At 41.7% G+C, this 20973-nt stretch overlaps 2 protein-coding genes and 1 long non-coding RNA gene across 3 annotated transcripts in view; 1 reads left to right on the top strand and 2 right to left on the bottom strand.

Annotated features, from left to right (window-relative positions):
- Positions 1–1139, bottom strand: part of LOC142903400 (uncharacterized) — a 105926-nt gene extending 104787 nt beyond the window's left edge. The window contains exon 1 of the long non-coding RNA XR_012929234.1: positions 320–1139. This is a non-coding gene — a long non-coding RNA (uncharacterized LOC142903400). The remainder of the gene's footprint in view (positions 1–319) is intronic.
- A 248-nt stretch (positions 1140–1387) lies between these two features.
- Positions 1388–7009, top strand: slc24a5 (solute carrier family 24 member 5). The gene is made up of 9 exons (XM_076049067.1): positions 1388–1658; positions 2509–2688; positions 3061–3144; positions 3334–3437; positions 3548–3648; positions 4084–4367; positions 4450–4656; positions 6232–6333; positions 6481–7009. The coding sequence occupies exons 1-9, from the start codon at positions 1499–1501 to the stop codon at positions 6801–6803; spliced, it is 1545 nt and encodes a 514-aa protein (XP_075905182.1). The 5' UTR covers positions 1388–1498; the 3' UTR covers positions 6804–7009.
- A 645-nt stretch (positions 7010–7654) lies between these two features.
- Positions 7655–19245, bottom strand: myef2 (myelin expression factor 2). The gene is made up of 17 exons (XM_076049193.1): positions 18907–19245; positions 17524–17726; positions 16686–16738; positions 15553–15560; positions 15360–15453; positions 14975–15166; positions 14226–14379; positions 14079–14128; positions 13936–13996; positions 12957–13127; positions 11967–12011; positions 11808–11882; positions 9874–9972; positions 9675–9731; positions 8866–9035; positions 8170–8221; positions 7655–8039 (listed from the first exon to the last, which is right to left on the bottom strand). Exons 1-17 carry the CDS (start codon positions 19014–19016, stop codon positions 7876–7878), a joined length of 1758 nt encoding a protein of 585 aa, XP_075905308.1. The 5' UTR covers positions 19017–19245; the 3' UTR covers positions 7655–7875.
- Positions 19246–20973: the final 1728 nt, after the last annotated feature.

Consider the following 20973-nt stretch of genomic DNA (forward strand, 5'->3'; position numbering starts at 1 on the left):
ACTCACAGAGGTTAAAACAGAGAGCGCAATCATACCACACAGCGGCGCCATTTAACCACCGTTGCCCTCAGGTCTGCTTGGACAACAGCTTCCGCAAACATTTGCAGACTCCGCGATGGCTGCACAAAGACCTAACCTGCTCACAATTTTGAGCACCTAACAACGTCTCGCAACACGCAAACAACCGAATCGTATTGGCACGGCGATGTTTATAAGTGGCAGGGGTATTTTGAGTGGATGTCAGCCGATAGCTGTGATTTGGGGCCCGGAGACAGGGCTTCTCATTCAAATGATTAAAGATGCTTATTAAGATGCTTACCTGCCTCTTCTGGATGTATGTGTGTGTTGTCTGATGCTGTCACACGTCTGTCTGTGTTCGGCCTCCTATGAAGGTCCACCGTCGTTCTGGTAGCAACTTGCGTGCTGCGTTTTTTGGGGGGCAAACTTTTGGGACATGTCCTAACAAGCCCGACACCCCACGACTTCACCGCGCCCACTTTTCCCATGTCACCTTTCGAACTTTATTCATTATTTTGGTTGGATTTTTTTTATTTTTTATTATTAATATTATCTTCATTATTATGATGATTCATTATACACAACAAATGTTTCTTAGCAATAAAAAAGCAATTCAAATCAGGTGGCCTTATATAATGTCTCTTTTCGCCGTGTTGTACGTTCACACCAATATGAAGGCTTATTGATACTTTAAAAAAAAAAAATAACGCCTACTAGTGATATTGTTTCTTGAAAGTTTGGCCGCTATTGTGCATATTAGCAAAAACAAAAACAAATCAATAAATTCATTCATAAAGCTGTGACATGAGGCAGGTGGAAGAAGAAGGGCTTCTGGCCACCGCAGCACCATCTATTGGTGGTTGATAGTAACTGCAAACCATTCTACCTTAAACCATGAATCAATTGCAGTTAGTTAGTTAGTTAGTTAGCTAGCTAGCTAGTTAGTTGCTGGTGGTTTACAATTGTGAACTATTCAATAATGCTAGCATGCTACGACATACGCAGTCATTAATCCGTCTAGCAGCCCTAAATCTTGATATTTAAAGTGTGTGTGTGTGTGTGTGTGTGTGTGTGTGTGTGTGTGTGTGTGTGTGTGTGTGTGTGTGTGTGTGTGTGTGTGTGAGATTGAATATCTTCCAGGGTGTAAACCATGAAAAAGCATTGAAAGTGTAAATAATGAAATAGTAAACCGCTGTTAGCTAACGGTCTCGATGAGCCCCAGGGCTGCTAAGCCTGCTGGAATGACTCTGAACTCGTGATCGACCATTCCTGGGGCCAGGTATTAAAAGATGCTACCCCCTCTCAGTAATCTCTCCTCAACTCTCCTTCCAGCTTTGAGCTGTAGTGTGTAGTGCGCTGTAGTGGATGCCGAGCTTGCAAGCAGCTTCAGCCCCAGTTCATTCCTTTCGATTTTTGTGAGGTTCACGGGATTCCTATGATTCCTGGGAATAACCGCTAGTTTTCCTTCTTACCCGGTGAGATGATGATGAATAAGTCTGCATCCTTGCACGTCAAGAAGAGGAAGGATTTCATACCGTACTTTCTGGGATTTGTCATATTTTTGTACTGCACGGTCCACTTGGTGTCATTCACGGCCAGAACAGCTCGAGACTCTCACCACAGGGTGCGTCGGGCTCTCGGTAAGGAATTGTTAAAAAAAAAAAAAAAGAAAAAGAAAAAATGATTTGACTCGCTTTGTGAAACAAGAGGGAGGAAAATGAAGAACATAGCTGTTGGTTTGGTCATTCGCTCCGAAGCATCGAATTGCCAGGGTGTTACGGCTCGTTTTCCGCTTGTTAAATAAAGTGTTTTGGTGATTGGACACACTGGATTGGCTGATTGGCGTGAAAGTGTGTGTAACTGCCGTTTAGATTTCTAGGTACACACTGAACCTCAGCAACAGGCTGGTCCGTTCAGTATCTGTTTATTTCTGTGCAGGCGAGTGTGTTTTTTTTTTTTTCTTCTTTATAATTATTTTAAATAGCAATATGTTAACGGAAAAAAAAATCTGAAGGGCGTTCAACTGCTTGGATTATCCTTCAGATGTTTTGTTAATGCAATGAGGGCAGAGGAAAAATATATATTCAACGGAGAAAGAGATCTCTGCGTTTCATCACATGCATGTGTGAGCAGCACACCTGTATTTCTCCCCTACTTAAAAACAGCAACAACATTTATTCGTCTGTTGATATTGGCTCTATTGATTTGAGCTGTTGGCTAAATGCTACCTGACCAGTATCCTGACTCAAGGCCAAGATGCTGCAGCCAGCTGCTTATCACACACCACCTCAATGTGGTAACATAAAGAATGGAAGTCAGCAGCCCCCCCCACCCCCACCCCAACACAACTGAATACTTGATGATCAATGCATCATCAGCTCAGATGTGCTGTATGCACCTGACTGACCATCACCACAACACCACCAAGATGAAAGCGGCAGAACCCTCTCAGTGTGTGTGTGTGTGTGTGTTTGTGTGTGTCGGTTTCAGACAATGAGACAGAATGCATCTCACCGCAGTCGTCAGAGTTCCCAGACGGCTTCTTCACGGTGCAGGAGAGAAAGGACGGAGGCCTCATCATCTACTTCATGATTATCTTCTACATGCTTCTGGCTGTGGCCGTCGTCTGCGATGATTACTTCCTGCCGTCCCTGGAAGTGATCAGCGAGCGTAAGTGTTACGCAGAACTTTCTCTTGCTGGGTTTTGAAGAATGGGGATGATGCAATGGGCGCACGTGTGCATACATCGTGTTGGATTCAGTTGGAGTGTCCTTCAGATGCAGTAGGACTCTTAATAATATGGATGGGTAGAGTTAATTCACAGCTTTATAAAATTTACTAATTTATAAAGCTAAATTCAATAGCTTTAAAGAAAGAGGACCTTTGGTGCAGCTGTCTAATGACAGCTTTGTTATTCAAGACAAAACACCCATTGAAATAAAAAAGAAAGATATAAGAGTTATTGTGACAATGTTTATAATAATTCTGTATGCTTTATTTACGATGTCTTGTCCTACTCATTTTCTGCTCCTCACCTCTCAGGTCTGGGGCTGTCTCAGGACGTCGCGGGAGCCACATTTATGGCAGCAGGGAGCTCTGCTCCAGAACTGGTTACTGCCTTCCTGGGTAAGTGTTAATAAGTCAGGATACTGTCACAGGGTACCTTCACATAGAACAACAAATGCGTTATCACGTCTTATCAGGCATCTTGCACATTTGACTCCTACTTCCTTGTCCTATTGATGTACTGCATGCAGAGACATAAACATCATCTAGAATGTTATTGCTCAAAGAGATTGTCTTTTTATATGTCAGGTGTGTTTGTAACAAAGGGAGACATTGGGGTGAGCACCATCGTAGGGTCAGCAGTCTACAACCTGTTGGGCATCTGCGCTGCGTGTGGACTCCTGACCTCTATGGTACAACTCTGAATATGTTTGGTTGTCACATGCGCTCACACACACCCCTACAGCGCAGACCGCAGGACTGACGTTTTGCTTGACGGCCCTCCTCTCTGCTCCTTCACCAGGCGTGCCGGCTCACCTGCTGGCCACTTTTCAGGGACTGCCTGGCATACGGAATCAGCGTCGCCGCTGTCATTGCCATCATCTCTGACAACAAAGTGTATTGGTGAGTGCATACGTTTGTTTAGGCAGTGCAACTACAGGTTAACAACCTCTCAAAGACAAATTAGTCTTGGCTGCATGCGACCTGTGGCTCTTAGAACTATAAAGAGAGAAAAAAACGGATTGATGCACTGGGATTTAGTGCAGGGACTGTACAAGGCAATAACCAGATAATGCGGCATCATAAACAGCACACGTGGCGGCAGCACTCAGTGAGAGGGTCACTTGCAAAAGAGCAATTGAGATTTGGCAGGAAGACACTGCATGCATTGGCAAACATATGTTATCAAATATCCCTGTTGCCAATGCACTGATTGAACTTTCTGCAAAAAGTTTCCATGTCTCTCATCACGTTTCTTGGGCAAATAGATCTCTCTAAAACCTCTGGGCAGGTTTCGAGTGATTGATCTAAGAGTTTGTCCCATTGCGCGTTTCACAGGTACGATGCCGCCTGCCTGCTGCTGGTCTACGGTGTCTACATCATTGTCCTGTGCTTCGACCTGCGCATCAGCGAGTTTGTGCTGAAGAAGATGAGCCCTTGCTGCACTTGCCTGGCCAAAGAGTCCGGTGGGAAGACTGAGGTGCAGCCTCTGATGGGCTGGAGTGACGGCACCAGCCTGCGAGTCCACAGTCGATCCAGAACAGACAGCGGGATCTTCCAGGACGACTCTGGCTACTCGCACCTGTCCCTCAGCCTGCATGGCCTCAATGAGATCCCCGAAGGTAACGTCTTTTGTCATTGCAGGGTTTCCATTGGCTGTGAATGCAGAAAAAATAATACATTTTCCGTCTTTGGTCCCATCAGAGCGCAGAAGCGTGTTTGCCATGCCAGAGAGCGATCTCAAACGGATACTGTGGGTTTTGTGTCTGCCCATCATCACTCTTCTGTTCCTCACCATACCTGACTGCCGAAGGGGCTTCTGGAGGAAGTGGTTCATGATCACTTTCCTCATGTCGGCTGTGTGGATCTCTGGTTTCACATACGTGCTTGTGTGGATGGTCACTGTGGTCGGTAAGGGCATTAAACAATGAGCTTTTTATGTACTTTCTTTTGGCTCACTCCGTCAGAACTGCACGTTCACCCCTCACCCGAACCTCCACCTCCCCTCCGTGTGCAAACCGTTGTAGATCACAAGCGTTTGAGACGTGTGAGAAAAAAATGTTTCATTCGCCGAGTAGAATCACATGTTGGTCTGCTGGGTAATTCCTGGGATGCCGTTGTTCTGGAGACTTAAGAAGGGGGGGGGGGGGGGGGGGGGGGTTGTAGGTCCAGTGGGCCATGTGCCTGAGCAGCCAGAGTAGGATTTACAGTCCAGTGCACCCACAGGGAAACACAGTCATGTGAAGCCTGCGCGTAGAGAGAGAGGGGGAAATATAAGCACGGGTCCAAGAACTCCCCCACGGCATTCTGAACACATTGACTACAATTCTTGAGTCAGGATCAGAGCAAAAGGCCAGCCATGTCATGTGACCACTGATATTTCTGCCTAAGTATAATGAGATTATTATGGTGCCGTTGTCAGAAGGGCTCACATGGGAGGTGGGCAAGTTTAGTTTGAAGAAACAGCAGACATACGACCTGGCCGCAGGAAACACGCAGTATGGTAGAGACTGTTTCTCAGTTATTACCAGCAATGCAAAATAGTCAACTCAATCAGGACGGCCAACCAGAGGCCACATCATAACTATTAATTATTATAGGCTGTTTTTGTAGAGGTGTGTGTAAGATTATTTTTTCAAAAATGTAAAAACTTCACCTATGAGACATTGCCGCCACACCTCTTTACGTTTTTCAAGTCCTTAATGAACAATGCTGCCTTTAAACTATTCTTCTCTCCTGACCAAGACACCAAATTTCCACACAAAACACAAAATCAGAAATTCACGTATTTTTAGGGTCAGTTTTTCCACAATGAAATTTGAGCAGGTTCCCAGCCAGAATTATCCTGAAATATGTTGTTTTTATTCAGAGCGGTGAAAATATAAAAATTTTAAAATACCAACGAGGTTCAAATCTTCTGTGAAGAGGGTAAAGTTCTAAGAAGATGTTTCATAACCTTTTTTCTGTGTGGTGACAGTTTCGACTGTGAACTCCAGTCTTCCTCAGACCATCAGCTGACGTGTTGGCTGACTTGTCTTTATCAGCTGAGCAGTTCTGGAGCAGTTTGGGAGCCTCGTCCAACCGTGGCTCGTGCTCCCAAAGTGGTTGCGCCCCTCGGCCGCCTCCACAGCACCGTAGCAGGGAGGGGAGCACGAGCCACGGTTTGACACAGCACTCCAAAACTGCTCAGCTGATAAAGACCACGCTCCAGACGACGCTCTGAGGAAGACTGGAGTTCACAGTTGAAACTGTCAGCATGAAAAGAAAGAGAAAAAAAAGGTTTGACACATCTCTTCATACTTCAGTCTGAATTTGAGAAAACCCTGAACAATAAAATCTATCCATTTTTTGTTGTCTGTATCTTCTTTTTTTTTTTTTTTTAAATATATACGTATTTAATGCATTTAATGTAATTTAATTTATGATGTAATCACGCGCACACACATATACATTGTTCATTCTTCACTCTTTTCCATTCTTACTCAGGTGAGACCCTCAATATCCCTGACACTGTGATGGGTCTCACTCTGCTTGCTGCTGGAACCAGTATACCTGACACTGTGGCCAGTGTGATGGTGGCCAGAGAAGGTAAACCACTTCCAATTTCTCAAGCAGTAGCTTAGTGGAGGCCACACATTAGAAAATATCTCCAATTATTGTCATGGACGGGTTTGTAAAAACACAAGATACAGAGAGATTTGCATTTATTCACTGCAATCCCTTTCTCTTTATCAGGGAAAGCCGACATGGCCATGTCCAACATTGTGGGCTCAAATGTTTTTGACATGCTGTGCTTGGGCTTGCCCTGGTTCATCAAGACTGCCTTTGTGGACACCAGCAATCCTGTGGAAGTCAATAGCTCTGGACTGGTCTTCATTTCCTGCACCCTACTCCTCTCCATTGTCTTCCTCTTTGTAGCAGTTCATATCAACGGATGGAAGCTCGACTGGAAGTTGGGAATCGTTTCCCTTTTTTGCTACATTCTTTTCGCCACTCTGTCCATCCTGTATGAACTGGGGATCATTGGAAATAATCCAATAAGACTGTGCAGCGACTGAAGCCAGTGACGTACCCACACCATGACACCACAGAAACCCTCCGGGCTACATGCAGAAGGGTGGAGCCAGTTACTTTGACACCCTTCCATGGAAACACTGATCCAAGATGCCCTCAGAGACACACTGTACTGCCATAGAAATGTGCCAAAGATCAATGTGCTTCATGTGCCCAACACGAAACACTTCCTGTTTAATGGTCCCTGGTGACCAGTTGTGGATTTTGGTCCTAGCCAAGAAGCACAAACACAAAATGTTCTGTTACAATTGTGCTTGCAAGTGTCACAGAGGTGATGATGAGCCATATGCAATAAAAATGTCGCAACTCTATTTGACATAGCTCGTTTCTTCTTCTCTCTCTTTTTCTTTTAAAAGCCTAGTTAGTTATGACTGACTTGAGTCTGATAAGATTTGTGACCAAGAGCTAATTACCTGCAAACAAAACTTTCCACTTTGCAGCCATTAACTTGGAATGGAAAAACACATTCAGTGTCACTCCAGTGCTTGCACAACATTGTAGCACACACACATCCATACTAGGACTAAAACTTTGACTATTAACACCAGTTAACAAAATATGTATTTTTATATATGACTAATATGTATTATTTTTATTATTATTATTAGTTAAATATTTATGACAATATTAAAATAACTTTTGCTGGTTACTGTTGGACTCCACTGCTAATAATCTTGAGCTTTCTTCAATTGAAACGGTTGCGTCTAGCGGTAGTGTGAAATTTCCCTTCTTCCAAAAGGCCACTGTGTGGCAGTGTTGAGCAATGGCAGCAAATAGCTTGACACAGGTCAACAAATTCCAGACTTTGATCCTTGCAGATTTACAACCAGCCGGCTTAAAAATTAAAAAGTTTATTCATTAAACTGTTTGACAAATTCAAAATGCCTTACAAAACAAAGATAAGAACTATTTTGCATATAAACAAACAAAATGGAACTGAAAAAAGTGAACACAAGAAGATATGATGCAATTGTGTTTTTAAAACAAAACAGAACAAAAGATCATTGGCCGAGGGGCTGAATAAGGAAGTGTGTTAGTGAAAGTCTCCAAGAAGTCTTAAGCGTTGCGATCGATGCGGACGTCCACTTCCCGGCCGTTGATCTTGGTTCCGTTCATGATCCTGCACGCGTTGTCGGCGCTCTCTGGACAGTCGAACCTCACCGTCCCGCAGCCCTTTGATCTGCCGTTCTCCATCTTGATCTCAGCAAACTGCACTTGGCCTGCGGCAAATGATAACGAGCTGCAAATAACCTCCCACACCAAAATCTTACAAAGCTACTATCGCCATTAGATTTGACAACTTGGGGCAAAGATAGTCAAACTACATGAATTATGGAGGGGGGGACATACCACAGTGACTGAACTTCTCTTTCAGCTTTTGCCACGTGAGGTCATAGGACAGCTGGGACACAAATTAGAAACTCAATTAAAGAAAGGAAACAACAATACAACATGAACCTACTGAACTCTGTTTGAACTGTAACCAAACTGTACACCACCAGTCAAAAGTTTGGACTCACCCTATGAATTTAATGTCTATTCTTTCATTCTCATGACTGTAGACATTGCAGTTTCTCACTGAAGGCATCAAAACTACGTATGAACACACAAGGAATTATGTAGGAAAAGTGTAAAATAACTCAAACACGTTTTATGATTAAATTCTCAAAATAGCCACTTTTCATAAAAAGCATATTTAGATTTGTTAAATGTGTTTTTCTTTGCTGCATAACTAAATATATCTTGCTCATATATGTGATGTCTTCAGTATCTATCTGCAGTGTAAAAAGTTGTAAAGATAAAAAAAAAAATATTATATATATATATATATATATTATATATATAACATGCGAAGGTGTGTCCAAACTTTTGACTGGTATTGTAGGTCACAACAACAAATCATACAGGATGTATTCCAGTAAGTCACCAGTGTTTTAGAATCCTAGTGCATAAACCTTTTACCATAAACCTCCTGTGTACAGTGTTGCTCATACGGCTTGTAAAAACTGCTTGCGCTGTCATAAATGTATTTAAAGCCAAACTTACATTTCTCACAAAGATCTGACAGCCTGCCTTGGAGCCGGAGCCTCTGTCAGACAAGCCTCCACCCATCTGGCCGTAGCCGCTGAAGCCACGGTTCATGTCCATCCCTGACATGGCCATGCGCTCCAAGCCGGAGCCCATCCTGTCCATGGACATGCTGCCCATACCACCTCCTGTAATCCACACACAAGGGCTCTGTAACGTATTGCGCATTTAATGGGCAAATGACCAAATTCCATATTGCACCAAAAGGACAGCTTTATGAAAACCATGCAGTGATTTATTTTTCTATTCTATTGACTTTATTTGGGAGAGCCCTCAACATTATCCCAATGCATCGCAGATCATTTCCTCGTGATTGTAACTTATCATTACGGTATCTTAGCATATCAAAAATTGTTGTCACTTAATAGCCGTTGTATTTATTTGTTGTCTCAATAAAACCACAAATGAACTGATTAGATTAGGCTGATACATGGACAGGTGACCGCTGAACTGTTGTGAGCTGACAATGTGATCCGGGAGGAGTTCCGGCTGAACATTTCCCACAAACTGAAGTATTATTTTATATTGAGACGACAGAAAGAAATTCTTTAATTGTGAGAAACGTTCAATCAAATTCAAAGTAAATCAATGGCAATTTTCTGCTCCCGTTCCAGTTCAATCACTTTAGACACAGTTACAACATGTTACTTTTTGGATTACCACCTAATGCCAAGGGCTCGTCAACAATCAGCCTATGGCTCTGCAAGAGGCCAATAGGTTTGTCCAGTGCAACCTCACCAATTCTAAATGTGGACAATGTTATTTACCTAATCCAGTCCCCATAGATCCCATGCCGCCAGCCATGCCTCCTCCAAAGCTTCCACCTACAGGAGACAACGCAAATTGGTACAAATTAGATGAGTCCATAACCACACAACAGCACAACACCGCTGGAGTCTTTAAAACCAACAAAGACCAAAGTTAGAAAGGAAACCCTGACTTTGGGGCGTCGTCCCTCAGACTTACCCATTCCTCCAAAAGAATCACTTCCAAAACCTCGATTCATTGGCATATCTCCTTGGCCAAAGTCCCGATCCATTCCACCCATCCCTGACCGGTACATATCTTCATACATGAGAGAAAGAGCCAAAGAGAGATGAGCTGCGTTTCCATTACAGTTTTCACAAAATATAAACAATATTTCTAAAATTTCGACAAAGTACAATTGCAATTTGCAGGCGTTTCCATTGAATGGCGTGTGAAGCACATGAGCCATGATTCTCAAGATTTGACGAGATTACGATTGCTTTTGTTTGTTTACGTTTGTTTGCTGTCAAGAATGGTTGTTATCCTCTTCTGTCCAAACATTCCGTGCCATTTTCACTTGACGCGAATTGGTCACGTGACCCCGTACGTCACGTCCGCTGCCAAGTAAATGAGCAAAAAGTGTTTCCACGACACGTTTGCGATATATGGATACGTCTGGAAAAACCACTTCATGAGAGCGTCAAAACCATTTAGTGACATTAGAGAGGTTTTTCCAAGTGAAGGTGTTTCCATAACCAGTTTTTTTATTGAGATATTTAGGTTTTGCGCAATTCTAGGGGTCATGGAAACACAGCCATGGAGGAGTTCAGGTTTTTTTGTTTTTTTTTCTTCTTAGCACAAGTGTTTAAATCTAAACCATAACTGAACTGGGTAATGATGGCAGTTTTGCCAGTATTCAACTCATCACTGTGCACAATAAATCAGACAAATTTGACCCACTTCAGCTTTTAAGTAGGCAAACTGTGCAATGGAACATCTGGGACCTCGGCTATGGTGCAATTCACTAAAACATCATAAAGAGGGCTACAACCGTGACCACAGGGGGTCAACTCCACTTCCTGTCCTCTTTCTCCTTTCTGCTCTGTTGTTCCTTGTTCCTCCTCTGTCCCTTTATGCCTGGAAATGTATATTTTTTTACCCAGTCTCTTTCTCTGACCCTCAATCTCTCTGCGACTGCTGTGTCAGTCAAGCAAATAACATAAAGATTATCCAAGAGGATAATAAGCGCAGTCTTCCGAGCTCGTCAGATGTGTTAAGTGGGTGCAATAAGACTTTTATGGGAGTAGGTTTGTGCCAATACCTTGTAAACATATTTTGCAAATGTCCTACAATTCACTAATAGTCACAATGTAGTTGTGACTTACAGGATACTTTCAAAACAAAAGGTTTTCTTTGTTTACATAGCGGTGACACAAACCTACACCATAGAGTTTCACCAGCAATAAGCTACAACATGTAGACAGCAATAATACAGTTCTGTTAATTTGCTCTGCCAGTCTGATATCACAAACACAGAACACACAGGAAGGCCATGTGTGGCATGGAGCCATGTTTACTGTTCTTTCTGAATATAGACAATATTGTGAGCTCATAAATGTTCTGTTTACTAGCACCTTGCCATTGTTTTGATGAGATATTGTCATTTGGAAATACAGCCGGCATTAGACTGCCACCCACTGCGTAGTCTGTAATTTGGACTAATCATTGATCAGTAGAGGAGCACATGTTCATTTAGTCATGTTTTTTTTTTTAACATAACAGTGCAGGAAGTACAATAAACCATACACAATATACAATAATATACTTTATTTTAAATTAAAATAGCCTCATGTACTGCATTAGAAGTGGACATATGTTGGCATTGTACTGCCATGTAATCGAACCTTGCAGGCTGCACTGGGGATTTATCCATAGGAAAGCACTAATATAGGTTATTGGTACTCACAAACTTATTTACTAACTAAACTTTGTGAGGTCAACTCAACTTCAAAATGTCATTTCGGCTGCCTTTACTCAATATTTGTTAAAGGGCCGCAATTTCAAAGTCACATTCAGGGAGATCGGTGTATTCTGTTTGTTTTGACTGGGGCGACGGCGCACAATATTGATCGTTTTCCAAATGAAGAACTCACCTGCCATCCTGCCTCCAAAACTACCCATGTTTCCCAGGCTGTCCATGCCTCCAAAGCCCCCTCCTCCACTCATACCTATCAAAGACAGCAGGTTTAAACAACCTGCTTTGCTTTTCCTGCGTCGTTCAGTAGACTGACAAAAAGCAAGGGACGACTTACCGCCTCCAAGCCTGTTCATTCCACCACAACCCGGAGCGTCCATACCTAGAGCAAAGGATGTGAAGTCAGGTCATGACATGATGTGTGCTTCAATGCATCAGATCCTACATTAGAAATTAGCAAATACATATATTTTCGAAATGGCACTGGGCTTCAGTGCCAAGTCGGAAATCAATCTTGCGTAACATTTACTCACTACGTCGACCATCTCTGTTCAGGAATGCAATTAAACCGTTCAGAGAAGTAGTTTGACTGATGCGTTGCTAAACTCTGATTTTAATGTGTTACTCTGAATTTTTTTTAGCAGCATATTTTTGACAGAACTTTTTAAGTTTTCTAATTAGTAACAATGACATGACACTTCTGCCAGCGGGATGCGTTCATCTTATCTCTTCGACCCATATTCAAACTGCGGCAGGGTCAAAGGATAAGATGAGAAGAGCCACACAGTTAAATAGTTCACATATTACCTCACATGAACAGGTTTGCCAACAAACAAATCACTAAAGAACGGTGTTGACAGAACTGCCACTTCCTGCCATAACATATTCTTGATGTGGTGACCAAAAAGTACTTTAAAATCAGATTTTCTTTTTTATTATTATTATTGTTATTTAATCATCGTTTTTTTATTTTATTTTACTCCATTTATTTATGTGTTTTTGGGTTTGGGCATTGCAGCAATTAGGATTTTTTTTCCACCATTACACTGCGAGAGCTACTCATAATGTAAATGTGTGTGTGTGTGTGTGTGTGTGTGTGTGTGTGTGTGTGTGTGTGTGCACGTATAAACACAGAGAGTAAAAGCAATTTTTTTTAAAGGGAAATAAACGATGCTGTTGCAACAAAAACAACAATGATAAGCAACTTGCATTTGAGAATTTTCTTAGACTGGACTATGTATGAATCTTGCTGTATGAATCTGCCTCTCGGGCAGATAGAGTCGAGTAGGATTTATCATGTCTGCGCTGAGTATGAGTGCTGACTGACCTCCAGATGCCATGGAGCCCATGGAGGCCATGGAGCCCATGGAGCTCATGGAGCTCATGGAGCCCATGCCTCCTCCTCCTCCTCCTCCTCCACCACCACCACTACCATGACGGTTGGCATTTATTGGCTGCCCTCCTGGTCCAAGGCCCATGCCAATACCACCTAAACCTCCTGTACAGAACAAAGGCACAAGGAGAGTTCGAAATTATAGAAAAGACACACACACACACACACACACACACACACACACACACACACACACACACACACACACACACACACACACACACACACACACACACACACACACACACACACACACACACACACACACACACACGTGATACTGATAATGATAAATTTAGAGTTGAAGTCTTACTGACAGCCCCCCCTTTTTTGTTTTGTTTGTATTATTTTGCCTATTTTTAAACACAATGCCTTTTTAAAAGAAATGAAAACACAGGAAATCTGTTTTTTTTTTTTATATCTTAAAACGTTTTGTTTACCTTTTTTGTGCTTTCAAAGCACAACAATTAAGTGAAAATATTTAATTTAGTCAACAATCTAAGTTCAATAGAAAATAAGAAGCAACAACTTCATTTTAGGTAATGACCTAACCGTCTACTAAACCTGCCCCTTGGCTCTACGAGGATTGGGACCCGGCTCTTTAAGGGAATGCACGACAATGGAGTGGTCGGGCTAAATGGTAAATTGGGTTAATATCTACATCTTATTCATATACTAAACAAGATGAATATTGCTGTGGCTGCTGTAGATGTAAAGAGTGTGTTTGTGTGTGTGTGTGTGTGTGTGTGTGTGTGTGTGTGTGTGTGTGTGTGCGTGCGTGTGATCATGCCTGTTATCTGAATATTATGGATACCAGAAGACACTCAGTGTGTTTGAGCCATAAAACACAACGTCACCTTAGATTATTGTACGAGTCCGATAAAAAGTGGCAGGAGAACAAACGTTCACTCACGTGGCAACTGTGGAGGTTTTTCTATGTGTCCGAAGTCATCGGAAGGAAGAGATTTCTCATCCTGAAAAACAAGGTCATGTGCCATAAATGGGCGCAGCTTCCTCGCCATTTAGGATCAAAGTAGTGACTTAAACTGAACGTACCATCTTAACATGCATCTGTCTGTCAAAAAGCATCTGTCCATTGAACATGGCTAACAGCAGAGTCAAGGAGACACTGAGGTTTTTGGGTTGTTACCGTTTGTATTTTCACCATTCAAGTTCAACTCAAGGCTCATTCTGAAAGGATACAGATGGCTTGAACAGCCTCCAGCGACTGCTCGAAAGTCACCGTCCCCATGCCGCGACTCTTGCCATCTTTATCTTCCTTGACGTCTGCCCGTTTCACCACACCAGCCATTCCAAACACCTCCTTCAGTTTCTTCCAGCCCACTTTGAAATCCAGCTGGAAAACAGTCGACAAGTCACTCAGCAAAGACAATCAGCTAAAAAAAAACAAACAAACAAACTAACAAACAAACATGACAAAAATTGTCTTGTGACCATGGCCCAGTGTTGCAGTCAAGGCCGCACCAACTGAGACCAAGACATTTTCAAGACCAGAGAGTATCGAGACCAGACCAAGACCTTTGGGGGTCAAGACCAAGACTTTACGTATCAAAGAAAAATAGCAGCAAAGCAGAAAAAAATGACCAGTATCGTTTTGTAAATTCAAGTTTCCTTCTAAATCGAACAGCAATATCGCTGCTTTGCCAGCCATTTTTAACTTTTTTTTTTAATCAACTTTGCTTCATGAAATCAAAAAAATAAATTCAATGGGAATAAGGTGTCAGGGTGTCACTATGGGTGTCACTAACAGAGTGTAAAAAAAAAAAAAGCAGCTGGATTCTTTTCTGTTATTATCGTGTCACTGCAGTGTTGGCTGAGTCTTGACCAGTCTTGATCAAAAATCCAGAGTCGGCCCAGTCCGAGACTGAGACCCTTAAACAGTGGCCTTCAGACCAAAACCAATCTCGAGTACAACACTACCATGCCCTCACATTTGCCACAAACACCGTGTTGCCCAGTCGCCCGGCCTGCAGAGCGTGGATGACCTCGGGTGGGAGGTTGGGGTTGTTGGCGATGGAAGGCGGGACGCTCATCTCTCCGTATCCCATGTCCTGTCCCCGTCCTCCCTGCTGGCCTCCAGTCATTCGCTGCAGCACTCGACGCGCGTGTTCCCCATCTGGGTCCTTCAATGAAATAACAGTCCAGACTATATTTCAAATCACAATTTATTTTTATAATAACAAAAGAAAATTGCTGTAAAAACCCAAAGCCAAACTATGAATATTTGTCAATATGTTAAAACAGGCCAGAATAATGTACGCGTAATCAGCAGATTTGCTGCGACAGGTGTATAGCCGATGATTACAAGCTCCCTACCTCCTTGATGTTTAGCGGCCTTCCACTCAGGTCATGCTTATTCATAGTTTCGATCGCTTTCTTCACAAACTCCTCAGCTTTGAACTCCACCACCCTGCCGAAATGGAGAAAACATAGGTATGATGTAAGATTACTCATGCGATAATATTCATCGTAACAATATCTGAGTTTGACAAGTCAATTAATTTCTTACCCACAACCCTAAACAGTGAGCATCATTGGCAGTCGAGGCAGCGTACCAAATCATCAACATCGAGGGAGTAAAGAAAAAGAAGTTAGAAACAAAAACAACAATCGACAACAAACTTATTGTACAATCATGCTTCTAATATGTTGCATAGGGCACAATTAGCCCACTGGCTTGACCCAGAAGGATCTGAGTTGTTTTTAATCATGTGACAACGCAAGTGAAATTAATTATTATTACTATTATGTTACTTATAATGTGAAGCATTTCTGAAATGAAATAGAACTTTTATTTCAGCAGCCATTTCGCCTTTGGAGTAGTTGGGTTGACAGTTGTTTCCAATGAAGCTCCAAGTTAGACCGTTGCATCCGAGTCAGAGAGTGAACTGGAAAGTTAAGAGCGGTCACACTAATTGGAACTTTAACTGGATATACTTTATTAATTGCAACAGTACATGCACATAATTCTCAGCAAAAAATGGCCACCATGATAATTGTGTGTGTGTGTGTGTGTGTATGTGTGTGTGTGTGTGTGTATGTGTGTGTGTGAATGGCAGAAAAGAGGTGAAAAAAGGGTTTGGAGGAAAAAAATAAAAAAGGCACAACTTTTTTGAAATGGACACATCTGCTCATTTCAAAAAAGAAATTGTTCTCACACAGTTTAACAGAATACTGTCTGGGATTAATGACCGATGTGATTCAAATTTAGAATGAAATAAAAACAACAGACATTTTCAATTCTTTCAAGACTTATTTGTCCCTTTGAGGAGAAAGCTGCGTCATAACACAGAATTGTATTAGATTTTGAGACATCAGGGTCAATCAATGAGACAAATCACACAACCCACAGTTCCCTTTAAAAATGGCCAAACAAACAAACATTTGCACCTATTGAGATGACAACAACAAAAGCAAAAGTGTTCGCTTACTTAAATTCATGAGGCTGCTTTTCCAAAAATCAACAGAACATCTCCCTTTCAAATGAATAGCAATCGTTGCCATCTATCAGGCTCGACACACAACCTCCAGTTCAGTCGCTTAGTGAGACTCAAAGGATCAAAACCTTAAAAGAGCACTGGATTAATGAGAGCCTGCTGAGGGCTTTTAAAACCTCGTGCAGCAAATGGCCACATCACTTACCCTTGACTTTCCTTCTGCATCCTTAAAGAGCTCCACGTATGTAACCTCACCAACTACATGAGACATACAAAGGAAAAATACCAAAAGAACAAAAGGAATTTAAGTCACCCAGTCTTCAAGTCTCCGTTGGCCTTGGCAATGCCGGCTACAGGTAGAATTGTTCCATCAATGATCAACAGTTAGCCCAGACCAACATCCCACCAGACAACAGCATGCCTCTCTGGGCAGCGACTGAGCACCCAAAAGCCAAGGCCAGAGAGAAACGCAGCTACATCAAACCTGGGAAATTCAAAAGACTTCAACATGATCAGTTTGTCAACAGTTTCCATTTGCAGTTTTCCATTTGAAAGATGTCAGCTGTCCTTTGGCCTACAGAGACCCCAATACTGCATTTGAGTACAGCATTTAAATATGTCATTCATTTGAAAAATAATAATAATAATAAAGAAATAATATTAAATGAGCATACACCTAGCGAACAGATGCAACAATTCATTCAATAGAACAATTATACTAATGGCTTGAGGTTACATTTTGGAGCTGCCAATGCCAAAAAACAAGTAGCAATAGAACTATAGTCATCTTCCATTTCTCACAGACATAGCGGCCAAAACTAATTTGGTGTCCATCCAAAAAAATTATTTAAAAATCCATTAGACTCATATCACACTAAATGGTTCCCTACATGCTACACTAAGGACATCCAGGGAAAGCTACAAAGTAATAAACTACTGAAGCAAAGTGCTCAATTTTGTAACTGATGGAAAAAAGGGTCAATAACTTCAAAAGGATTAAGACCCTAGACATGCGGGGAAACACCATCCCCATCGAACGTTACCTTTCTCACGCATGAGGTCTTTAATTGCCTGCCACTTCATGTCATAAGGGATGTTGCTGATGAACACCCGGTTTCGATGAGCAGCCTTTTTTTCTCCAACGTGTTTGTCTTTGTAGGGATGGTAGCGGTGTCCTCTTCTGCCTCCAGAAGACTTCTCCTTGCCCTCATGCTTTTCTTTGACAAGCTTCTTTTCATCAGGTTCCCTACAAGTAAAACACACAAGTAGAAAATAATAATAATGGATTGGATTTATATAGCACTTTTCAAGGCACCCAAAGCACTTTACATTGAACCCATTATTCATTCACACTGGTGGTGGTGAGCTACATGTGTAGCCACAGCTACCCTGGGGCAGAAGCATGCTAGTCAATCAGCGGCCATCGGCTCCTCCGACCACCACTGAACATCCACACACGGTAATGTGGGTTAAGTGTCTAGCCCAAAGACACAACGACAGACTGGGATGGAGCGGGATTTGAACCGTCAACCCTTTGGTCCTTGTATAACCTGCTCTACCGCCTGAATATTACAACTGAGAAGAATTGGAGTTGTTAATATAAATCAAGTCAGCTTTTGGAACGGGTCTTATAGGGCTTATAGGTTGTCTAGTGCCCTCTTTTAAGTGAAGTAATTCAACATTACGTTCACCGGAGTTACAACTTACTATATTTGCAAATGACATACACTACCAGTCAAAAGTTTGGATGCACGTTTTCATGCATTTTTTATTTTTATTTTTAAATCTGTGCAACTTTCTACACTGCAGATAGATACTGAAGCCGTCAGATTATGCAGCAAAGAAAAATATGTAAAATAACTAAATATGCTTCTTATGAAAGGTGGCCATTTTGAAGAATTTAAATATAAAACGGTTGAGTTATTTTACACTTTGTTTCCTACATAATTTCATGTGTGTTCATACGTATGTTAATACGTATTTTAGATGCCTTCAGTGCGAAACTGCAATGTCAATAGTCATGAGAATGGAGGAAAAGACATTCAATTCAAAGGGTTAACATGCAAAATGTGTGTTGTTTTTGCTTAAAAATTGGAACGGTCGTTCGCTCACAAACACACACGCACGCGCGCGCGCGCTAGAAATGAACGACTGCTTGGTCAACGCTGCAGCCGCGCAGGCTAACATAGCAGAAGCGCCTAGTTTGACTAGCAACACATAACAAGCAATAAACGCCAAACGTGTTACATACTGACGACTACAATTGCGTATTCTCATTAAGGCACAAAAGCTTAACATACACTGTGAAAGCTTCTCGGCTTAACAATGAGCCACTGTGGCAGTTTAATTTTAGATGGAGCTAACAGAGCTAGCTACGTACAGACAGGCGGGACGTGTAAAACCAATGGTACGCATTTTACACTCACGTTTTTACGCCATTAGGGGTCTCTTCTGGTGTATCGTCAGGCTCGGATTTTATATAGACAGTCGTTTCTTCTTGCTTTAGCTCCACGTCGAGACTTGCGACATCTCCCATATTGCGGTCCTTTAGCCTCACACGACACGGTGCACTTCCGTCGTTACGCACTTAAAATTGGGGACCAAACGGGTGGGGGGAAAAAAAATTCAATGGTTATTTTTCTTCTTCGCTCTTTTTTTTAAAGGGTGTATTGCAGTTCTACACAGATATACACCGCCACCTACGACGACGGCTGTAATGCTGTGTTGTGCTGCCCGTGATATTGTGATTACCTTTGCGGGTGCGCAGTCAAAACGGAAGCCACAAACTATTAATGTTGTATCAGAAAGAGAGGGGAAAACGGCTGCGTGTTGTGCCAAAACTGACGCCAATAAAAATTGGTAATTTTCTCTAGAACAACGCAAAGGGTCCTTTGTACGCAAAATTGCCCGTCAGAATGCCTCATGCAGAACAGGTCTTTAGAGACATTGGAAGTTTGGGGAAAATGCCTTTGCACTTGGAATGTTTTTTGGGGGGCGGGAGGCATTCCATAAAAATTAAAGAGGAATGTCTCTTTCCCCTACTCAGTAAAAGTGGATGATGCAATTTTCTTTAGCTATACAACACTCACCATAACACCTCACCGCGTTCCATTAGACTCAGTAGAGCTTTGTGCTATTAACACGAGATTTTCAAGATGTTGCTAGGCAGACAGAGAAGCAGCAAGCCATAGGCGATGCTTTGAATGGAGGAGGATGATACACACGCAAAAATCATATGGGGGAAATTCTTATTTTGTCTGATGTCCTTAAATGACAGCTGTGGGGGTTTCTAATGAGGCCAAGGTCTTAGTGTAAAAGAGGTCGCTGCACCCTTATTGTAATCCTAGGTCCAGTGATCCGCTGAGTGCACCAAGAACCAAATAACATGAGTAGTTTGTTAACAAATGATGTACCGCGGTGCTCCAACATTCGACACTATGCTGCTGCAAAACCTTTGTCAGGCTCTAGATGTTATAAAGGTTTGTGAGGAGACTTGAGGTACTAACAGGTTAGCAAAAAGTAAGAAAAAAAGGTATCATCCGTCTTTAGGCAAGTGCAATTTGTTCACCGACAGCAATCATTTAAAGCAGGTCTAGTTTGGAAATAGAAAATCAAAGGCTTAGCGCAGCTCATATATCCACAATAAAAGTCAGCATTACAATATTGGACAGCAGTGACTTCATAACTACTGTTGAATGTACAATTGTCTGTTTTCACATTTTTGTGTTTAAATTAGAACTCATCGACAGACGAACATACCCATTATTGTGGTCAACCCACAATATTGGGTTAACCACCAGAATTTACTACACATATAACTTACTACTGTAAGTTAAAAACAGTAGTTACGCTGCTCTTAAATTTAACAACTGTTTACTGCCTGAAATCTTCAAATAAAAAATGTGCTAACTGACATCTAAGGTAAGGTATGATGACACACAGGTTACAAAAGGTCCAATTACACTCACAGTTGAACCAGGCCAAGAGGTAAACCTTTAACTTTTGTACGAGAACATGTTTTGTCAATAACAAACATGCATTTAGGTCAATTGTATTTAATGTTTTTTTTTTTTTCTTCTTAGAATTGTTACAACACACATTCAATATGCTTCCATCCACTCTACTGAATTAAACTGAATGAGTGGTCATTTTGCAAATTGTTTAGGTAGTGATTTTTGTATTTGTGCAGACAGACAGACTAAAATAGTAGAAATACATCTCCTAAATTTACAACCACAACTGAAAGGTTTTGTCATTTGTAACAGAACATTTATCTGAATAAAGAGTAGAATTAAAACAAAAAGAAAAACCTTGAAAATACTGAACTTATGACACAGTAAACTTAAGCATACTTAATTACTGAAAATTCTCAAAAAAAATATTATTTTCTACTTCTGTGTGCAATATACAAGAACACTGCATTGATTGTTCTTTCCTAGCTTAAAATGAGCCAAGTATTGCTTATGTAATTCAGTCAATTCCTCAAGCCAATT

This window comes from Nelusetta ayraudi, unplaced genomic scaffold, assembly GCF_046127955.1.
Source record: "Nelusetta ayraudi isolate G7.1 ecotype Tasmania unplaced genomic scaffold, CSIRO-AGI_Nayr_v1 ptg000005l, whole genome shotgun sequence".
NCBI lineage: Eukaryota > Metazoa > Chordata > Actinopteri > Tetraodontiformes > Monacanthidae > Nelusetta > Nelusetta ayraudi.